This window comes from Canis lupus, chromosome X (genome assembly GCF_003254725.2).
Source record: "Canis lupus dingo isolate Sandy chromosome X, ASM325472v2, whole genome shotgun sequence".
NCBI classification, from domain to species: domain Eukaryota; kingdom Metazoa; phylum Chordata; class Mammalia; order Carnivora; family Canidae; genus Canis; species Canis lupus.
The window spans coordinates 80,852,762-80,874,708 of NC_064281.1; the positions used below are offsets into that span (position 1 = coordinate 80,852,762).

Below are 21,947 nucleotides of genomic sequence, written 5' to 3' on the forward strand. Positions count from 1 at the left end.
ATCTTAACTAAAAAGAAAAATAAAGCTCTGTTCTCATGTATCCAGGTAAAATTTACAGAGTAGAATGCATCTTTTTAAGTGTGTAGTTCCATCAGTTTTGACAAATGTATACAGTCACATAACCACCACCTCAACCAAGATAACCATTGCCATGTATTCTGAAATCCCATTTCTTCTCAAAAAACCCTGGTTTGACTCCACTGTTCTATTAATCTCCTTCCTTTGGCTTCCCCAATCCTGGTCTATGTGGTCTACACCTACTACTTCCTCTTCATTCTCCCATCTTAACCTCCTACAGTCTAGTTTCCACAATCGCCACCCCATGAAATGGTTCCTTTGTCCAAAGTAGAGTCATTACTTTATCAATGATCCTGCCAATATCCCACTGTACTAAATTCAAGACTTTGCAGTGATCTTTTGATTCTTTTCTCTCCTTTATACCCCTTATTTAACATGCCACCAAAATCTTTTGAACTTTTCTTCACAGCATCTGTCCTCTACTTCCTTTTCCATGGCTCTTGTTTCAGACATTCATCTCACACCTAGGTTACTCCAAGAGCCTTTAATCCTTCCTTCAATCCATCCTGCGTCATTTCCAGATTTATCAACTGACCTAATTCATGCCAAGCACCTTAAGAACCATAAAGCAGTATATGGTTGTAACATACTATATCCGGAAGATAGAACTGTTTCAAGTCACTCCCCTAGTCAAGAAAACACAATGAAGTTCTCACTGTCTAAGGCATCAGCTACTCTATCCAACATTCCTCTAAGACAGTTGTTCTTAAACCTCCTTGGTTCATGGCACCCCTTGTGTCTCAAGTTTTTCATGCTACCTGTAGGTCAAAACCAATATGGACCAGGTCTGGTTACTAGACAAGTTAGGTCCAAACAATTTAATCAGTATTTATGTGCTAACATTTAGTATCTATTTGAGAAAATAATGCATATCAATTGAAAAAAAGATTTTATTTCATTCTTAAATAGCCACAATCACTAATGGGATGGCTGTGTGTGTATGCCTGCTGGGCAGGGTGCCACTACCCAAACCTTGGAACGAAATTGGACACAGCTCCCCTCATTTCTTATTCAACCCTGCTTCTCATGTATCACTTAGTTTTTTGTCACAGCAACCAATGAAAACCCAGGTTTGCCAAGGTATGATGTAGTCAAAAGGAATGAAACAAATCTTGGTACTCGGAAAGGTGGTGCTGCTACAACAAATACCTATGAATATGGAAGTAGCTTTAGATTTGCACAGTGGGCAGGGGCTGTGGACCATGACAGAAATGGCTGAGACTGTAATCTAGATTCTAGACTGAACAGTTAGTGGAAATACAGAGGTTGGGCCCCCCTCCCCTGGTCAGGGCTCAGAAGGAGGTAAAGGGCCATGGGGGAGAAAACAAAGATTTCCTCAGAGAATACCTACATTACTGGGAACAGACTGTTAGCAGAACCACAGATGGTGGAGCTGCTGCTGGTGAAGGCTTGGGAGAAGATGAGGAACATGCTACTGGAAAATTTGAGGGAAGGTGATCCCGATTAGATAGTGGCAGAGAGCTTAACAGGAGTGTGTCCTGCATTTCCTTGGAAAGCAAAACTTGCAATGATGCCACAGGACTGTTAGCCGAGGAGACTTCCAGGCAACCTGTTGACAGTGTGGCCCAGTGTCTTCAGGCTGCTTACATAAAATATGGGAGGAGACAAAGACGTTGAGAGGGAACTCTTGGACAAAAAGGGACCAGGACTTAATGATTCTGTAAGTCCTCAGCTTCTCTCCAGACAGCAAAAGATACTAAAATGGAGATATTCATGGTCAGAAAAGCACACTGGAGAAAAAGCCAGGGCTGTGGTTAGAGAACCTTTCGCTAATATGTCAGATCAAAAGGTCAGAGTATTCTGTCGCACAAAAAAGCTCTTTGAAAAGATTAAACATGTGACTCAGATCTCCACAGCCATTTCAGCAGAAGCCAAGAATAGAAATAGGATTATCTAGGAAAAGACCTGTCAAGAGCTTCTTGTCTGAGTGAATATCCGTGACATACATGTAAGATCCATAAGATTCCTGAGAATGGTGTCCTGGCACGAAAATTGCTACCCTAGGCTGACAAGGATGGAGAGGGTACAAAATGAGAAGGAGGCTGGTGGACCTCCACAACTCTACAGTCAGAACACAGGCCGATGAAGATCCAGAGCCACGGATGCATACCCCGTGCTTACCCCGTGCATACCCCTTTTTGCTGAAAAAGGAAAGAGGACTCTGAGGGTGCAGTGATGAGCCCAGAGGGCAGAGCCTCAAGTTCAGCAGAGGAGGCTGCAAGCCCCAGAACATTAGTTGCAGGGCTTGAGACTTAATGGCATTACTGTGGCTGGATTTTGAAATTGCTTGAGGCCTGTGACTCTGTTTTCCTTCCATTTTCCTCCCTGTTTGAACTGGAATATCTTGACCTGGTAAGCCTGTCCCACCATTCTATTTTGAGAGTGAAATGGAGAGGAATTTGACCCCAGGTTGCATGGGACCCACACCTGGTTCAGATAATGAGATTTGGGAATCCTGAACTTCTGACATTAAGACAGGAGCTTAAGACTTAGAGTTGCTGTAATAGTTGAGATTTGGGGATGTTGGGAGGGGGTGAATGTATTTTGTGTGTGAAATATAAGTGGATCCTAGAAGCCCAGGAGGCAGGTTGTGGCAGGTGGAATACCAGTCCTCCAAAGATTTCTATGTCCTAAACCCTCGAGCCTGTGACTCTATCAGGTTACATGGCAAAGGAGAATTAAGGTTGCAGATGGAATTAAGGTTACTTACTTACCAGCGGACCTTAAGAGGGGGAGATTATGCTGAATTATCCAGTGTAATCACAAGGGTCCTTAAAAGAAGAAGAGTGAAGGCAGAAGAGTCAGAATCAGAGAAGGAGATGTGATGACAGAAGTAGGGTCATTGTTCTACTAAAGCTGTTCAGAAAGATAGGAAGAGATGGAATACTTCCAAACTCGTTTTATAAGGCCAGCATCACCTTAATTCCAAAACCAAAGACCCCACCAAAAAGGAGAATTACAGACCAATATCCCTGATCAACATGGATGCAAAAATTCTCAACAAGATACTAACCAATAGGATACAACAATACATTAAGAAGATTATTCACCATGACCAAGTAGGATTTGATCCCCTGGTTCAACACTCGTAAAACAATCAATGTGATTCATCATATCAGCAAGAGAAAACACAAGAACCATATGATCCTCTCATTAGATGCAGAGAAAGCATTTGACAAAAGACAGCATCCATTCCTGGTCAAAACTCTTCAGAGTGTAGGGATAGAGGGAACATTCCTCAACATCTTAAAAGCCATCTACCAAAAGCCCACAGCAAATATCATTCTCAATAGGGAAACACTGGGAGCCTTTCCCCTAAGATCAGGAACAAGACAGGGATGTCCACTCTCACCACTGCTATTCAACATAGTACTAGAAGCAATCTAGGCAACAAAAAGAAATAAAAGGCATTCAAATTGGCAAAGAAGAAGTCAAACTCTTCCTCTTCGCCGATGACATGATACTATACATAGAAAACCCAAAAGACTCCACCCCAAGATTGCTAGAACTCATACAGCAATTTGGCAGTGTGGCAGGATACAAAATCAATGCCCTGAAGTCAGTGGCATTTCTATACACTAACAATGAGACTGAAGAAAGAGAAATGAAGGGGTCAATCCCATTTACAATCGCATCCAAAAGCATAAGATACCTAGGAATAAACCTAACCAAAGAGGTAAAGGATCTATACCCTAAAACCTCCAGAACACTTCTGAAAGAAATTGAGGAAGACACAAAGAGATGGAAAAATATTCCATGCTCATGGATTGGAAGAATTAATATTGTGAAAATGTCAATGTTACCCAGGGCAATTTACATGTTTCATGCAATCCCTATCAAAATACCATGGACTTTCTTCAAAGAGTTGGAACAAATTATCTTAAGATTTGTGTGGAATCAGAAAAGACCCCCAAATAGCCAGGGGAATATAAAAAAAAACCATAGCTGGGGTCATCACAATGCCAGATTTCAGGGTGTACTACAAAGCTGTGGTCATCAAGACAGTGTGGTACTGGCACAAAAACAGGCACATAGATCAATGGAACAGAATAGAGAATCCAGAAGTGGACCCTCAACTTTATGGTCAACTAATATTCGACAAAGCAGGAAAGACTATCCACTGGAAAAAGGACAGTCTCTTCAATAAATAGTGCTGGGAAAATTGGACAGCCACATGCAGAAGAATGAAACTGGACCATTCTCTTACACCATACACAAAGATAAACTCAAAATGGATGAAAGATCTTAAAGTGAGACAAGATTCCACAAAATCCTAGAGGAGAACACAGGCAACACCCTTTTTGAACTTGGCCACAGTAACTTCTTGCAAGATACATCCATGAAGGCAAGAGAAACAAAATAAAAAATGAACTATTGGGACTTCATCAAGATAAGAAGCTTTTGCAAAGCAAAAGAAACAGTCAACAAAACTGAAAGACAACCTACAGAATGGGAGAAGATATTTGCAAATGATGTATCAGATAAAGGGCTAGTATCCAAGATCTATAAAGAACTTATTAAACTCAACACCAAAGAAACAAACAATCCAATCATGAAATGGGCAAAAGACATGAACAGAAATCTCACAGAGGAAGACATAGACATGGCCAACAAGCACCTGAGAAAATGCTCTGCATCACTTGCCATCAGGGAAATACAAATCAAAACCACAATGAGATACCACCTCACACCAGTGAGAATGGGGGAAATTAACAAGGCAAGAAACCACAAATGTTGGAGAAGATGTGGAGAAAGGGGAACCCTCCCGCACTGTGGGTGGGAATGTGAACTGGTGCAGCCACTCTGGAAAACTGCGAGGAGGTTCCTCAAAGAGTTAAAAATAGATCTGCCCTACGACCCAGCAATTGCATTGCTGGGGATTTACCCCAAAGATACAGATGCAATGAAGCGCCGGGACACCTGCACCCCGATGTTTATAGCAGCAATGTCCACAATAGCCCAACTGTGGAAGGAGCCTCGGTGTCCATCGAAAGATGAATGGATAAAGAAGGTGTGGTTTATGTATACAATGGAATATTACTCAGCCATTAGAAACAACAAATACCCACCATTTGCTTTGACGTGGATGGAACTGGAGGGTATTATGCTGAATGAAATAAGTCAATCAGAGAAGGACAAACATTATATGGTCTCATTCATTTGGGAAATATAAAAATAGTGAAAGTGAATAAAGGGGAAAGGAGAAAAAAATGAGTGGGAAATATCAGAAAGGGAGACAGAACATGAGAGACTCCTAACTCTGGGAAACGAACTAGGTAGGGGTGGTGGAAGGGGAAGTGGGTGGAGGGTGGGGGTGTCTGGGTGACGGGCACTGAGGGGGGCACTTGATGGGATGAGCACTGGGTGTTATTCTATATGTTGGCAAATTGAACACCAATAAAAAAAAAAAAAAGAAGTAGGATCATCGGAGTGATGTGATGTGAGAAGGACTTGACCCACCACTGATGGCTCTGAAGATGGAGAGAGAGGGCCATGCACAGGACAAGGAATGCCAGCAGCCTCTAGGAGTTGGAAACTTCTAGAAATGGATTCCCCCCCTGGAGCCCTCAGAGAGGAATGTAGCCCTGCTAACCTTAATTTTAGCCTAGTGAGGCTAGGCACAAATTTTATTTGTGTTGGGACTTCTAACCTACAGAACTCTAAGGCAATAAATCAGCATTGTCTTAAGCCACGAAGTTTGTGGTGATTTGCTCGAACAGGAAGAGAAGACCATTTCTATTATTTAGAGGTAGAAGTTGAGTGTCACGGTACTTTCCTCAAAAATATAGAATACCCTATTGCTCCCCTCTGTTTGAGTTTATTATGTGCAGCTTGGCATGCAGTCTGGGAACTGTGGCTCTAGGGTAGGAGTCAGCAAACTACAGACTGTGGACCAAATTCAGGCCACTGCCTGCTTTTGTAAAAGAAAAATGTCTTGGACACAGACATGCTCATTCCTTTACTTATTTTCTAGGGCTTTTATACTGCTTTTATACTACAGTAGAACTGAGTAGTGTGACAGACCACATGGCCCACAAAAACTAAAATATTTACTTCCTGGCCCTTCACAGGAAAAGTGTGTCAATTCCTGCTTCAGGAGATGGCCCTATTCTGTCTATTCAACTCTATTTCCCTTCACTCTAGTTGTGTCCTCTTCCCACACCCTATATTCTCACCATTTTGAGTTCCTGTCACTACTTGTCATGCTATAGTTCCATCCTGGAATTTCTTTCCCTCCTGTTTCTAAGTCCTGTATCCTTTCAGACAAATCTCAAGTCATAACTTCCACTTAAAACCTTCCCTATCTGTTCTATCAGGGCATTTTTCCTGTACCATATCACTTAGGTTTTGACTGATCACACAGCCATTTTATTGCTGTCTAAACTGTTTCACATATATGACAATTCATCATTACAAACAGACTGTAAGCTCCTGAAAGGCAGCATCCATACCTTGAATTTCTCTGGAAGACTCCACAAAGCCCAGCCACGGTGCCATTGCACCAGTGAGGTGGTCAGTGGGTGTGTGTTCATGGTATTTCTTAAGCTGAAATTCACTCTAAAAACGTTGTCAGTTTGAGTCCTGATAGTTGCAGCTGAAATCTGATATCCATAACTATTAAGAGTGATATTACAGATGATTTATTTGTAGACATTCCAGTACTATGATGGCTGGTATCTCTTTTAGCATTTGCAGTTTTGATTTCTATCATACTCTTAGGATGAGTTTCTGATAGCAGACAGCCTTCTCTAATCCCCTTCTCAAAGTCTTCTGTTTTTTTTTTTAACTAAACACCTTTTCATTTATATAAAATACAGTGAAAAAGGATAATGATGCCAGAATTGGGATAAGAGTAATACAAATTTGTTATCCTCAAAAGATTCTGTATGTAGGATAGTATACTAGTTTCCTGTTTTCAATAAAATGTGTAGCAGATATTAAGCTACTTAAGCAAAAGTCCTAGATATTTAACTAGATAAAACTACTGTCTATGGAATATCTCTATTTAAATGCCCTGCAATCACCTCAAACTCATCATAGTAAAACAAAACATCACAAGCCAAGGTCTAATCCCTCTAAAATTTAAAAGGTAGATGTGGGGGGGGGGTAACAAAGATGATATAAGAAAGATGTTAAGTACTGTTTAATATCTAATATTTGGACTTCACAAATCTTAACTATTTCATTTTCACCAGAAATTCACTGTTCCTTTCACTCAAGAGAAAAAGAATGACTTGGCTCTGAAACTTGTCCAACTGATGTCATTTCTAAACTTTCACTCTTAAGAGTCAGGTCCTAGTGGAAGATCTCTATTATGGGCCAGACTCATTTAAAAGGCCATATTCCTTAAACTGAGGGCAGGTGGTTACCACACCCACTGGGTGGCCTGAGGAATCAAGAACCCATTGCCCTGAAATTAATTTAGGGTTGCCACCCAAACAGCTGTCTCTTTTTCAAGCAGTAAACCGAAAATTCCTATGGCTCCTGATAAATTACGGTGTAAGATTTAACTAATTCTATTACATTTTTTGGGTACAAACCAAAATAAATTTGGGGAAGGCTTCCTGCCCCCCCTCTAAAATTTGCTATGAGGTTTTAGGGAAAAGGACACCAAATGTCCTCATACCTTCTTTCTCCTTACTACTAGAGCACCGCCTACCCTCTCCTGCCTAGACTTTCCTCTGCTTAGAATGTCTTTTCCCTATCTGTCTACCTAGCAAACTCCAATTTCTCCTTCAAGATTAAGCTCAAGTAGGATCTGCTCTGTGAAGCTTTGTTTGACCCTTTAGGCATATTTGAAGGCTCTTCCCATTTTGCATGTATCCTCCATTGAAGCAACTATTTTATGGGTATTTGTTTCTTCTTTGCATACATCTCATCTAGTTTGTTCACAGGCATCAAGGATTCTTATCTTTCATTCTTCTGTCCCTAGTAGCTAGCACATAGGAGATATACTTAAGAAGGAATGAATAATCCATCCCTCGCTAAAAGTTTTACAACAAATTGTTGTTATCTTGGCTTCATTGACTCCTTTTTTTGTCTCCTAAAAATATCCTTGCTGTTTCAGCCTCAGTGTCAAGTTCCTTTTTCATTTTTTGTCTCACTTATGAAATCTAGATGCTTCCATGAAAACACACACATCTCTCCTGCTGCTTTCCTCTCAATCTGTTCACCGGCTTCAAGAAATTCTTTTGGAACAAACTTCAAACTGTGGCTTTTTTTCCCCTAACATATTTGATGCCTGCAGATCCTTTCATCCCTTTTCATTAAGATCAATCCCAACTCTTTGTTTTACCAGAAGTATCTTATGAAGTGACTGCCATGCTCTTTCCATACTTTTTAAAGGTAAATTTTATCTCAACTGGGCTCTCTCTATATAATGTATCAATAAGCTTTCATTGAAAAATCAAGTAATTTTATCTCTCATCTTGGAAGAGTGGTTTAAAGGAATTCTCAGCTCATCTGGCTGGCTTTTAGTGATGATTTGAGAAATTGCAGAGGATAGAATCAGATCTGAATAGACTATCAGAAACACCTCAGGTTGGGAGTGACTCACCGGTACTCCTTGGTGTATTCAAAGTCTTGTTTGTTATATGCAGGTTTTAAGAAATTGCACTCGATGACTCCAATTACTCCCACACCTTCTCCATGAGTTGGCTTTGAAAAAAAATATTAAGTTCAACACTTACATTACTGTTGACCATCTGGAAGCATTTCCTTTTGATTTTAAGCAGTAATAGAAAGGTTACATAACATTCAAAGGCAAGGAAAGTACAGCAACATCTAGAGAAATACCCAGGATGAACTTGAACAGACCACAAGTATTCCACTGGACTGGAACCTCTGACCAATTCTAAGGCAGAGATTTTCAAACTATGATCCATAGATTCTCTAGGATTTTCCAGGGATTAATAGCCATCTCTACTTCATGCACACTACTTCCACCTTCATCTGTTTTATATTATTGGATTGCTGTAAGATTTCCTTTGAACAAAGAATGACAATGCTAAAAAAAAAAAAAACAAAGACAAACAAGGCTACATACTACTTTTCTATGGAATAGAAACCAACCTTCATCAGAAAAGCAATTTTAAGGATAATATGTAAACATCACACTCTACAAAAATAAGTAATTTTTATATATTTAGGCTACCAAACAATTACAAAAGGGAGTCAGGGGACGCTTCTGTGGCTCAACAGTTTAGTGTCTGCTTTTGGCCCAGGGCATGATCCTGGAGTCCTGGGATTGAGTCCCACATCAGGCTCCCTGCATGCAGCCTGCTTCTCCCTCTGCTGGTGTCTCTGCCTCTCTCTCTTTCTCTCTCTCTCTGTCTCTCATGAATAAATAAAATCTTTAAAAAAAAAGGGGGGGAGTCAGACTAGCAGTGGTTATTAATGACAAGCTGATATAAAATACTTTGGGATTTAAAAAGTCAAGGTGTAATTAGGATGGCATTCATATATGTGTTGTACATATAAAGATGATATAACAATGAAAAGCAGCATAGGCTGTAAATTAGCTATCCTAGATCTTCTATAACTTTGTCCTACTGTGTAACGCAAAGCGGTTTACCATCTTTCATGCTTTAGCAATCTTATCTATAAAATGGGAATGAATAGGATATTTGTGGATCTGACAACTTGAACATGCCATTAAAACACTGAAGATGATGGTAGTATTTGTACAGTTCAATTTGTATAGTATATTCATTATTTATCCCATTTAAGCTTCTCAGCCTGGTAAGCTGTAGGGTAGGCAGAGCAGATAAAATCATTTCTGTTGCTTTTATTTTATAGGGAAGGAAAGATGAGCCTTAGAGAAATGTAAAAATTTAGTTAAAGTTCCTCAGATTTTAAGTGGAAAAGGCAGAATTCAAATCCGGGTCAAATTTAGCGGTCATCAACCACTAAATTTCATTCTGCTTCTACTGTGCCTTATTGTCTCTCCAAGAAAGTAGAAAGAGCTATCTTAAACACTAATAAACCAATACACATGGCAAAGTTACTGGTGTTCTAATACTCTCTCTTCTCAACAGCTACCTGGAAAATGCATTCAGTAAAGCTCCTGGATTAATTAACACCGGTGAAGAATGAGAAGTAGAAAGAGCTTTCCAACAAAAGACAGCTCACTGATAACACAGAGTTCCAGGATCAGATTTAACAACCATCATAAGGTGGGAGTAAAAGCAATTAATGAGTCTATCCCCTTTGCAAATTTCAAATCCTCTTCTTTCTCTTTTCAGCCTTCTATGACAAAGAAACATTAACCACTCACCTTCACCTGGCATCCCACCTTCTCAAAAGACTTTATGAGTCGGTTGTTATGATACATCATGACTCCAAACTGGTTATAATTCTTGCAAGAGAACCCAAAAGTTATTTTCACTTGCTTATTCTGAGAGGAAAATCATTAAGGAATCAAACACCATGGGATTTAGCAAACAATATTTTGCACTGTTAGAGCAAAAAAAAAAAAAAAAACAAAAAAAACAAAAAAAACAAAAAAACATCATATACCATTGGATTTAAGTTGGTATAACCCTTCCAGGGGACATTTACAAAATCTGTAGCAATAACTTTAAAAATATTCTTAATCTGTGACCAAGTAATTCTCCTTCCAGGAATTTATCCTAGAGAAATAGGAAAGTTCATAAAGGCTTATGAGTTATAGAGATTGGTCAATTAGCTAGAATGACAGAAAAACAAATAATTTAAATGTCTGACAATAAGGGGATGTCTAAATAAATGTTAGTATATTTACATGGTCTATTACATGCCTTTGAAAATTATGTCCCTGAAAAATATTTAGGGACATTAGGAAATGTTCAGAATATAATGATAAGTATTATCTAAAAATATGTATATAGGAATACATGCATAGAAAAGAGTGTAGGAAATACACCAAAATATCATCAGTGGTTCAAAAATTCATAAACAATCACAAAACATTTCTTAACCTGTGCTAGTTGCTCAATTTGCTGCTAGGTAAGATAAGAGTGGTAGCTAGTACAATACAAATCCACACAATTACAGGTGATGCTTGAACAGTATGGATTTGCACTGCACAGATCTACTTGTGCATAGATTTTTTTTCAATAAATACACTGGAAAAATTCTTGGAGATTTGTGCCAATTTTTGAAGACTCACAAATACACTGTGCAGCCCAGAAGTGCCCCCCGCAAAAAAAAGAAAAAGTTAGGTATTATTGTAAGGATGCAGTTTATACTACCATACAGAACATATGTTAATTGTTCATGTTATTAGTAAAGCCTCCTAACAAGAGTATGCTATTAGTAGTTAGGATTCTGGGGAGTCCAAAGTTATACTCAGATTTGCGACTGTGCAAGGGAGTAGGTGTCCCTAACCCTTGTATTGTTCAAGAGTCAACTGTATAAGCAATAAGGTAAGTCCTGCTAATCATGCAAAACACAATGAAAGCAAAAGCGAGAATAAAGAAGAATAAAGTCACTTTTTAAGGGTAAAGGACAATGAATAGTCCTGTTGTAATATGTTTCATGGAAAGAAGTGAACAAGCTTGGAGACATGAAATAAAGTGAATTAAATATTATACGTAAAAGATGAACAATGATATGTTTTTAGCAGGTTCTATTTGATTCAAAAACCAAGATAAGAGAGTGAGAAAGACAAAGGGGGAGACAGAGAAACTGAAATTTCTATTAAAACAAATACTAAGAAATCTTCAGGTCCAAATGAGCTGAAATTTGTTACTGATTCCAAAAACGATCTCCATTGCCCTCTCTATGTAATATTAGTCACTTGCATCGAATCCAGTTAACAAATAGGTCAGGTATGATACAAAGACATCATACAGGGGGCTACACGACAGAGTAAAGTTTGGCTCAGAAATTACGTTCTGGGCTCGAGAAGTTCCAATCAAATCTCAGGTAAGACTATTCCCATGAAAAAGCAAAACAGGACAAACTCCCCAAAACAAACTCAAACTCTATACTATCAAATTTAACATTTTTTAGAGATATGTCAAATTCTTCTGTTGCATGCTTTTAAAATTCTAAATCACGGGGTGGCAGTGCACTGGGGTAGGAGGTTTCCCAAACTAGTATAAGAAGGAAGGACAAGAAGAGAAAAGAGGCCTTTGATAACTGAGGAATAATTAAGTCAACATCAGTGATCTTGTCTCTCTTTGATGTTGGGGTAAATTTTATCAGAAGTTTCATGTCATTCATGCCTATAGTGAATTCATTTAGCCCAAATTCTAACAGGGGAAGATAACTAGTTTAATGGGAAATTAGGTTGAAGTATATGTCACATGCATTGCTGTTAAAAAAAGAAAAACTGTGGGGGGTGGCACCTAGGTGGCTGAGTGGTTGCTTTGTCTCAGGTCATGATTCCAGGGTCCTGGGATCGAGTCCCACATCAGGCTCCCCCCTCCCAGGGAGCCTGTTTCTCCCTCTGCTTATGTCTCTGTCTCTCTGTCTGTGTCTCTCATGAATAAATAAAATCTTTAAAAAAAAAGAAAAAAGAAAAAATGGGCACCTGGGTGGCTCAGTCTGTTAAGCCTCTAACTTGTGATTTCGGCCCAGGTCACAATCTCATGGGTCATGACACTAAGCCAGGCGGGGGGCTTCCGGCTCAGCAGGGAGTCTGCTTGAGATTCTCTCTCTCCCTCTCCCCCCACACATGTACATGTGCTCACTCTCTTATATAAATACATTGAAAAAAAGCCCAAATTGGAATCATTTGCCCCCCAAGTAAACAAATCAGGACTTAGTTCTGGCTCTAAACAATCCCAGGAGTATGACCTTTCAAGAGTCCATCTGAAATTTCCTGCTCAACACTATGTACATGATAAAAACCCTGCTTTTCCCTTCTCCCACAAAAAGAAGCTGACCTGGCCTAAAATAATCCTTTCTTTTCTTTTGCTAACAACTTTTTGCTCCATCCTATAATACCTTCCACTTTGTATAGCTCCTGGGACCATCTCTTAATTGCTAAATGGGATGCTGCCCTCTTCACAGATCACTTAATAAAACCAATTAGATCTTCAGGAGAATTGTATTTTTCAGCAGTGCACAGGAATTGCTCTGACAGAAACCCACAAAAGAAAGAAGCTGGAGACAGAAATGTGGCATCCCCTGAAATAGTGGTTGGAAAGTACTTCTTTACAACTGGCTCTGTTAAACCTAGGACATTAAGATCCTAGCCTACATACAGTGAATTACAGCTAATGTACCTACAAAATATAACAACACTAGTTCTGGGTTTGCTAAGATGGCCTTGTTCAGGGCTTTTTTCTTTTTCAAAAGCTTTTGTAGTAGAGAAGGTATGTGATCCCCAAAAAAGGAGAAAATCACTTGACTTATGAGTAAGGACTTACACAGCTTTTAAGAAAGGGAATAACAATTTCTAATTTTTGGTCACATAAGAAAGACAAAGCAAACTAGGTAAAGCAAATCGGGTGGGAACATGTTTCTTGGGCCAAGAGCTGTGCTTAGTTACTAGAAAATAAATTATGAGAGCAATTCTTCATGACTGCTTAGGAGTTCTCCCCTTCCAAAGACTTTATTTTTGCCCCAAAAGCCATCAACAGAGTTGGACCTAATTTCCATAGTTCATCTTAAGATTTTTCTCAAGAATCTGAAATCCATTCCCAGGGTAATAGGGGGTAGAAGTGAAAATCAGTATTACTTCTTTGAGTGGCTCCCATTATGACAAGTATCAGGAAATCCATGTCAAACCTGTTGAGGATTTACCTCACCCTAGGAAATCAACCTTTAATTTTCACTCTCCTAACTTCCATCAATATAAGTCTAGACTTGTAACAACAAAGATCATACTATGCCCAAAAGATTAACATGTTCTAGTTAATATTTGATTATTTCAATGTAACATATAACAAAATTCAAGTGCAAACCATACAGCATGGATCACTCCTTATGGCAGAGAGTCTCAAACCTGGCTACTCAGTAGAATTAGCTGAAGATTTAAAAATAAATTATTCCTATTAGAAAAAGATATTTCAGAATCTTCTAACCCAGAATCTCCAAAATCTCAGGATGCTGTATGATTTTAATAATTTCCAGATGGTTTCTGATAAAACTAACATATCTATTGGCATTTAAGAAATACTTTCAAAAAAAAAAGAAACACCTTTTTAAAGAATATACTGTATGGGTACCTAGGTGGCTCAGTTAGTTAAGCATCCAACTCTTGATTTCAGCTCAGGTTATGATCTTGGGGATGTAAGATTGAGCCCCACATTGGGCTCCACATGGAGCCTGCTTGAGATTCTCTCTCTCCCTCTCCCTCTGCCCCTCCTCCCTGTTCTTGCTCTCTCTCTCTAAAAAAAAAGAATATACTGTTATAAGATTTGTATTACAACACACATTTTTCAATTGGGAAAAAAAATCATTTTTGTTTTTTTTATTTCAACGTGGAAATCTAATCCTGAAATGAAGAGGTCCAATTTCATGTAGTTGTAAGGATACAGTAAAAGTAGGTTTATATAAATCATATCCTACATTAGCCAGGCTCTTGGCAATCATCTGAGTAGTCACCTTCTTTTGACGCAGAAAAATTTTCATTCGTGGCTTCATATACAGAATACCACAAAATGCCTATGGAACAGCAAAGGGAAAATTATTATATGACATCACCAATTCTACTAACATCCTCATAAACACTGCTAGTGACTGAGATCTATTCTGGGTAAAGATGTGGCTTAGTTTCTCTACCTTGTTATCTCAACTACTGCACAAAAGTGCTACTGACAGTATTAGCTATAGAGGAGACAGTGAAAAGGAATCCTGGCACAGGGCTAAAAGTTTGTCATCTTTATATAACTGAGATCTTGTTCTGAAATATTTTCATGTTACAAGAGATCTTACCTCTCGTTGTTGAAGAAAAACCACTCTTACTCACCCGTAAAGAATACTCTGTTTCTGGCAGCTCACAGGTAACATCACCAGTCTCTTTTTCTTCTGTGCCAAAGTCTGATACCAGGATGTCATATTGATCTGTATCAAAGTCCAACTCAGATTTTCCATCTTTATTTCTGGGTAAAAGAGACAAGTACCAATCTAACAAATACTGATTCCAAAGGACAAAAATGCATCAGGAACCCAAGAGAGAAGAAACAATATAAGCCAAAACTCAGACACATATTTCTTTCCCTATCAGTACAAAGGAGCTATAAATTACTTGGTTTGAAGATCACACAATACTTAGAGGTATTCCTAGTCTAAACAAATCGACTGTTTCATAGAAGTGGTGAGCCAAGTACAAAAGACAAAAAAAGGGAAAGTGGAAATGTCTGATTTGATAAATCAAATGGATGTCAGCTACTCTCAGACTGGGATCTTAAAATAGATCCAAACTTTCTGGGTACTGCTGGGTAGGTCATTCAACATCATCCACTCTAACTGAATAAATAGAAGAATGAATCAAAACCTACTTCTGATTTCAGCAATAGTATAAGGACTAATGAAATACCAAGATTCCCTAGATCTAATCCTATTTCTTTGAGGAAGGAAAAAAAGGTTGCCATAGAAACAGCATGTATCTGCTAGTCCTCTGAAATATCATTTATGGAATTATCATTTAAATATAATAGTGCTCATATTCCTTTCACAAGGATCTTTCTTCTTCTCATAATCCTTTTGGGCTACTTAGCTTTGATCCATTCTGAGACCCTGGACTATATTGCTAACAACTGCCAGGGTGAAAAGGCAAGACCCATCTTTGTTCCTGGAAAAAAACCCAAAACAAGAGATGAGCTACAGAGAAAACATATATATCAGAACAGCCGTTCCCAAAGTTTGTTCTGTGGAACAGTAGTTCCCCTAAATACGAAATAAGTAGGGACACCTGGGTGGCTCAGTGGTTGAGCATCTGCCTTCGGCTCAGGGCCTGATACTGGGGTCCTGGGATCGATTCCTGCATTGGGCTCCCCACAGAGAGGAGCCTTCTTCCTCTGCCTGTATCTTTGCCTCTCTCAGTGTGTCTTCCATGAATAAATAAATAAAATCTTTTTTAAAAAGAGAAGTAAGTAATAAGGGTTGTATGACTGAATAAAATTGAGAAACAATTCTTGGCCCTCAGGGCCACCTCAAGCTCTAGTGATACCTCCTCTCATACTTCAGCCTCTATTAGCTCAGAGGTGCTGTGTTGAAAATGTAAAAAACGCCCACCTCACTATAATAGTACATTCTGAATTTTCCAGGATGTTCCTGATTCTTGCTACCTCACTCCACTTGCACACATTCTCTAAGGAGGTTCCCTGCCCTCCTTGCACCCAACCATTCACCATTCAAGGAAAACAGGTCTGGAGAAACTGCTTTTTTTTTTTTTTAAATTGGGAAAACCACATACTATATAGCTCTCTTACACATTTTCAAGGCCAACTGAAATAACATTAGCATAAGAAAGCCTCTGAGAAATCCTGCAAAAAAGCAACATGGTAAACTTTGTTTCAGACAGCTTTTCCCCCAGTTATTGACCATGGAATCTTTTATTCACATAACACCTAATACCATATAACTGAGAAACAATGTACAAAGAAAAAAGTCTTCTTAATGTGTTTAAATCATTGGAAACACCTCAGGAAAATGATCCTTTATAATATAAATTAAATTTACTTGAGATTTTTCCCAGTAGGACACAGGAAGATCTAAATTACCAATGTATATATATATTTTTAAAAATCTCCTTATTTTATTTTTAATTGAAAGTACTCTTTATAAAATACCAGCATACTTTATACAGTTTTACCAGCTAAGAAATGAGGCAAAATACTTGACCTAAGGAGAAAAAGAATGAATACATCTGATACCCTGTTCTGTTAAAGATACCAGTATCCCTTCTATCTTATATATAAGGTTTGTAGACTTTTGTGGACACTGTTAAATGTATTCTACCAGACATGACAAATTAAACAAATGATGACTTATCCTAAAGTATTTCCAGATGGTTTTATTAGCTCTAAACATATGATGTGAAGCCAGTATCATTATTATAGTTCAAATTTATCTGCTTCAAAGATTTTCATACTTCTAAGCCAGCTGCTCTGAAGGCAGAAATAAGAGGTCCTTATTTTCAAAGATCATGTTGTGCTTTGTTATTTCTCTTTCTCATACTTCATTTTCATTGTCAAATGCATAAAATAACTATCATTATTCTATCTCAAAACAATGTCCATGAATCTAAGAAATTCATAATGTATTCTGAAGATCTTATAATAATGTTGAACTGTCTTGGTTATTTCTGGCAATAGCCTCAGAATATGTGGATCTCCACTTTATCAAGCTCCACATCTCACCAGTTAAGAACCACTTTCTCAAACAGGAACTGTGGTTCAATGAAAGTGAAGGAAAGATGTGCAATGAGATCCAAATATGCATCCAAATTTATCTACTCTGCTTCTCTAGAGAGGGGTTTGTCAAGTGTCCTTCATCCTACTACCTTTGCTTACTTGAGTCTATCACCCCTAAGATACAATACCTGCGGATGTTCCAGATGAGAACCCGAGTGCCTTTTTTGCCTGGGATGGCGTCAAACTGGGACAGCAAGTCATTTTCACTGTTGAAAATGGAATAGTTCAAGATGGCTTCTAGGCTGGGCAAGGAGTCCTCAGTGATGATCATTTTTTGTAAGACCAAATACAGTCAAAGAAAAATGAGTATCTTAAAAGGATACGATCAATTTGGGACATCTGGGTTGCATGTTGGGACAAAATATAGTCATACAGTTGGAAGCATGAGCATTATTGCTACAGAAAAAAGGGAAGGGGGAAAATGGAGAAAGGTCACAGAGACACTCAAATTAGTCACCCTTGCAGACTACCGCTTTGAAAATACACTGTGAACCAAAGCTGTTTAAGAAACAGATCAAAGGCTGAATCTTTAGACTCAGGAAGCAATGAGTTCAAACTTTACTGCAGTGTTGCTTGGGTCTAGACAACCTGTCATTCTAATAGAAATAACAGCTTGTCTTAGGTGTATAGGGAAATGAGCCATTCTGCTCTCAGATAAGCTGACAAATACTATGTATCTCAAAAACAATGGAAGTTTCAATACAATAAAAAACATTTCTAAGCTTCTATCAACAGTACTTTTACTTCCAAAAGTATTTCATAGGGTGAAATTCCAGTTAAATTTAGGACACTTGAATATCTCTTTAAATATGAAAACTTTTGATAGCTGGATTTGAGCTGAAGACAAGAGATTTCTATTGTAATAGGCAGATCAGACTCATTCTGAACGGACATTCTCCATTTTCAGAAAGGATATTGTTTTGCTGGTTGAATGGAACAATTGGTACAATAACTGCCTGGGCCTGGACACATTCCAGATAGGTCTGTGATAGGAGTCCAACAGTGAGCGTACCCCCATTCTTGGTGAAGACAAGAGCGTCCTTTCCTAGCCGCATGGAACCTGACTTGAAACCATTACCAAAGATGCCGATGGGACACTGGCTCTTCTTTATTACTTTATCTGTAAAGCCAAAGCTGTAATTACACAAAAAAAAATCAGAAAGGTAAAAAGCATCCTAAGACAGGTTGACAGGCAGAATGGCTTTCAGATGAAAAACACTTATAAAAAGTCACTCCTTCTTTCTTCCTTTTGGTACCTCTGGGCAAAACTATCAAGTGAAAGCCATATGACATTACTATGAGGTAGCGGCCCTGGTTCTCCCGTGTGGCTGGTGTGTGTACAGATGCCTCCATCACAGTAGTCAGACTTGATGAACGTGAAGATGGCCTCTTCTTGCTGCCTAACAGGGAGAACTGGAGGAGGCCACGAGCAGCTGCCTTTCTTGTCTGGATAGAATGGTTGTGATTACTAATAGTAAAGTAAGGGTAGGGTGAAAAGGGTGGTTATCTCACAGAGCACATGGGTGTGGGTCACAAAATCAACCCACAGCAGTGCTGGTCAGAAATACCAGATGAGGCATCCCCCCTATATCACCTTCTCGAAATCTGAGAAGTCAGAGGTTGCGTATCTTAACAATTTCAACTCTCCACCCAAAGGATAACCCTTTCAATTCTTAACCTCTGCTCCATCTGCTGAGACAGTTTGTTGGAATGTGGTCAGAGAATAAAAATAGGTAATTAATTCTGCCACTGAATACCAGCAAGCAGCTGCGGTCTGAGGTCTCTCTTGTTTGATCAGGGGGCTTTCATTGGGTCACCTCGACAATCTCTGCAGCCAGATACTTTCCCTTTTCCTAGGCTCCCCATTCCAACACACAACAGAATAACAGAAGCAGAAAAGTGGAAGATACAAAATCCAGAATGATGATTGGCTCCTTCATAGGTCTTCTCTTGCCACAAATAAAATTTTAAGGACTGCTTCTCTCCAGACAAAGTGCATAATGTTGTACGGTAACATTCATTCAATAAATATTGACTGAGTCCCTATTATGTACTATGCATTGTGCTAAAGCACTGGAGACATGATGGTTAGTAAAAAAAAAAAAAAAAAGAAGACTTGATTCTTTCTTTCATGGTTTACAGTCTAAGGAGGGATTTCATCTATTACAGATTAGATGCTTCTCCAATACCAATTAAGTAGACACTCTATCTGCCATGGCTGAGTGGTTTGGCCTTGGTTCTTACTCTTCTGAGCAGGGTTGAGGTGCCTAGTTTCTACTTCCTGAAGGCTGTGGCTTGTGCTTACGCCCTATGAAAGAGGGACCACCTTTTACTTTTCTATTTCAAAACATGTTACACAATAATGCCATCGTGTCCTTCTAGATCCTTCCTAGGAGCTTTGATTATCCTATGGATAATTCCACTCACAGTAAAAGGTAGTTTCTAGGGCAGAAGTTCCTTTGAAAATACCAAAAGATCACTGAGTTTCTGCTGTCTATGGGCCTCAGTAATCCAGGAAATGAACTTCTAGAAGCTGGTAAAATCCAGGCATTCCTAATCCTCTTGTGTAACAAGTGCCTAGAAAAGATTCTAGGAGTTGTTAGGAGGATTACATTATATACTGTCTAGGGGCACCTGGGTGGCTCAGTGGTTGAGCTTCTGCCTTTGGCTCAAGTCATGATCCCAGGGTCCTGAGACCGAGCCCCACATCGGGTTCCCTGCAGGGAGTCTGCTTCTCCCTCTGCCTATGTCTCTGCTTCTCTCTGTTTCTCATGAATAAATAAATAAAATATTTTTTAAAATTATATACTGTCTATACAATACTCTTTTAAACTATAAAGTAGTATTCAGAGCTTAATTTTGAACTAACTCTAGAAGTCATTCTGAGAACTGTCCTGCACTATCCTGTACCTCTACTTCAGATTGAATGTTATTACCAAAAACTCAGGGCTCTTCAGAGATAGTCATCTTACCTGTCACATGGAATAGATTTATGTGCTTATTTCGACTTAAATTATCTCTAGTGCCATGAAAGCTTCACTGAAGTAGTTTAAGGGAAAGTGGTGAATACAGGGAGAATATATTAAATCCCCTCAATTTCCCAGCTTTTCCTGCCTCTTCTGCCACTTAACATTCCTTTTTTCCTTTGTAAGTATAAACCCTCATTGTGTTACTTAGTTTGGAAGAGACCAAATGACTATATGAGCTTGAGGAGATTAAGTAATAGCACGGGGCCAGAAATCAGAAGTGAAAAGGATAAGAGAAGTTAGAAGAGAGGAGCCAGAAGCTCTGGATTTTGTTGTTGTTGTTGTTATGTTCCACTTAACCCATTTATGTTTCTTTTATGCCATTTATGTTCCCATGTTAGGTATTCTGCTTAACTGAAAATTGTGGAATGGATGCCACATACTGATCAAATAACTACCGAGTGTAGAAGCCCTCACAACCAAGAAGAGAATTGTGGGGATGCATTTTATGTAGTTTATGTGTTTATGTAGTTGGTATAGCTCCCTAATTTTCCGAATATCTCTTGGCTTAGACGGTGGCTTCCCTAAGTCCTGTTCTATCCTTTCGTGTAAGAGACACCAATGGTAGTGTTTACATGCCGGCAGGGGGGAAGGGCTTGGATGTCAGCTTTTTGAGTGGAATCCAGGGAGTCAGCAGCTTGCTCCCGAGTTCCTTAGAATGTCAAGATTCTAGAATCTAAAGAGATCAGCTTAAATTGGGACTCTGATCAATGAAACAAACCTCAGCAAATCTGTGGCCATATGAGGGCAGGCAGTGCTGTTTCCTAGATAAATGATACAGAATATAAAGCAATGGAACACTGCTAAACACAGTTATTCTCTGGCTGTTGATTTAGAAGAACAGACCTACTAGGAAATGCACTTCTGAGCAGAGGTGGCAAATATTTTAATCCACAGATCTGTGCCTCTTTTTAATCCCTTACCTTTGAAAGAGCTTTCCTACCTTGTGGAGAAAGGTAACTGAACATATAGACTAGCTGGCTCACCACTATCCCCAGAAGCTAAAGAGAATTCACTGTGGACTTGAAAGGAATTTAATAATAGGCTTTTCCTTCTTAATTTTATTTTCATTGGGATTCTGTATTTATGGGAGAAACTTGCTGCAGCTATAGAACTATTTTATTAGCTCAGAAAAAGGAAGAGTACCATGAAGAGTTGGAAACTATGGGTAGGATTATTACAAATGTTATCGGTGAAATAAGAGTATCAGTGGGCTTAACCATTCTGCACCATTAGAGGTAATTACTTTACTATTATATAAAAGTAATATGTCCCTAACCAAAACCAAATGAACATACTTAATTTTCAAAGCTACCTCTAAAGTCCAATTATTTATAACGAAATTGTGGTAAGTGGAATCCATGGCTAGGAGTTAGGATTAGACTAAATGAACTTTTAAATAAATGGGACCTCCTAGCTCATTAAAGTTAGTTTTAAGATATGATCACAAATAGTATCTGGTACATATACA

The 21,947-nt window shown here is 38.8% G+C and overlaps 1 protein-coding gene across 2 annotated transcripts in view; it reads right to left on the minus strand.

Annotated features, from left to right (window-relative positions):
- Positions 1 to 21,947, minus strand: part of MORC4 (MORC family CW-type zinc finger 4) — a 53,150-nt gene that overhangs the window by 22,332 nt on the left and 8,871 nt on the right. For both annotated transcript variants that reach the window (XM_049107625.1, XM_049107624.1), the window contains exons 4-9: positions 18,366 to 18,584; positions 17,579 to 17,725; positions 15,002 to 15,134; positions 14,569 to 14,697; positions 10,376 to 10,495; positions 8,657 to 8,757 (exon numbers count right to left, since the gene is read on the minus strand). In XM_049107625.1, coding sequence (XP_048963582.1) covers positions 8,657 to 8,757; positions 10,376 to 10,495; positions 14,569 to 14,697; positions 15,002 to 15,134; positions 17,579 to 17,725; positions 18,366 to 18,584 — 849 coding nt within the window. The remainder of the gene's footprint in view (positions 1 to 8,656; positions 8,758 to 10,375; positions 10,496 to 14,568; positions 14,698 to 15,001; positions 15,135 to 17,578; positions 17,726 to 18,365; positions 18,585 to 21,947) is intronic.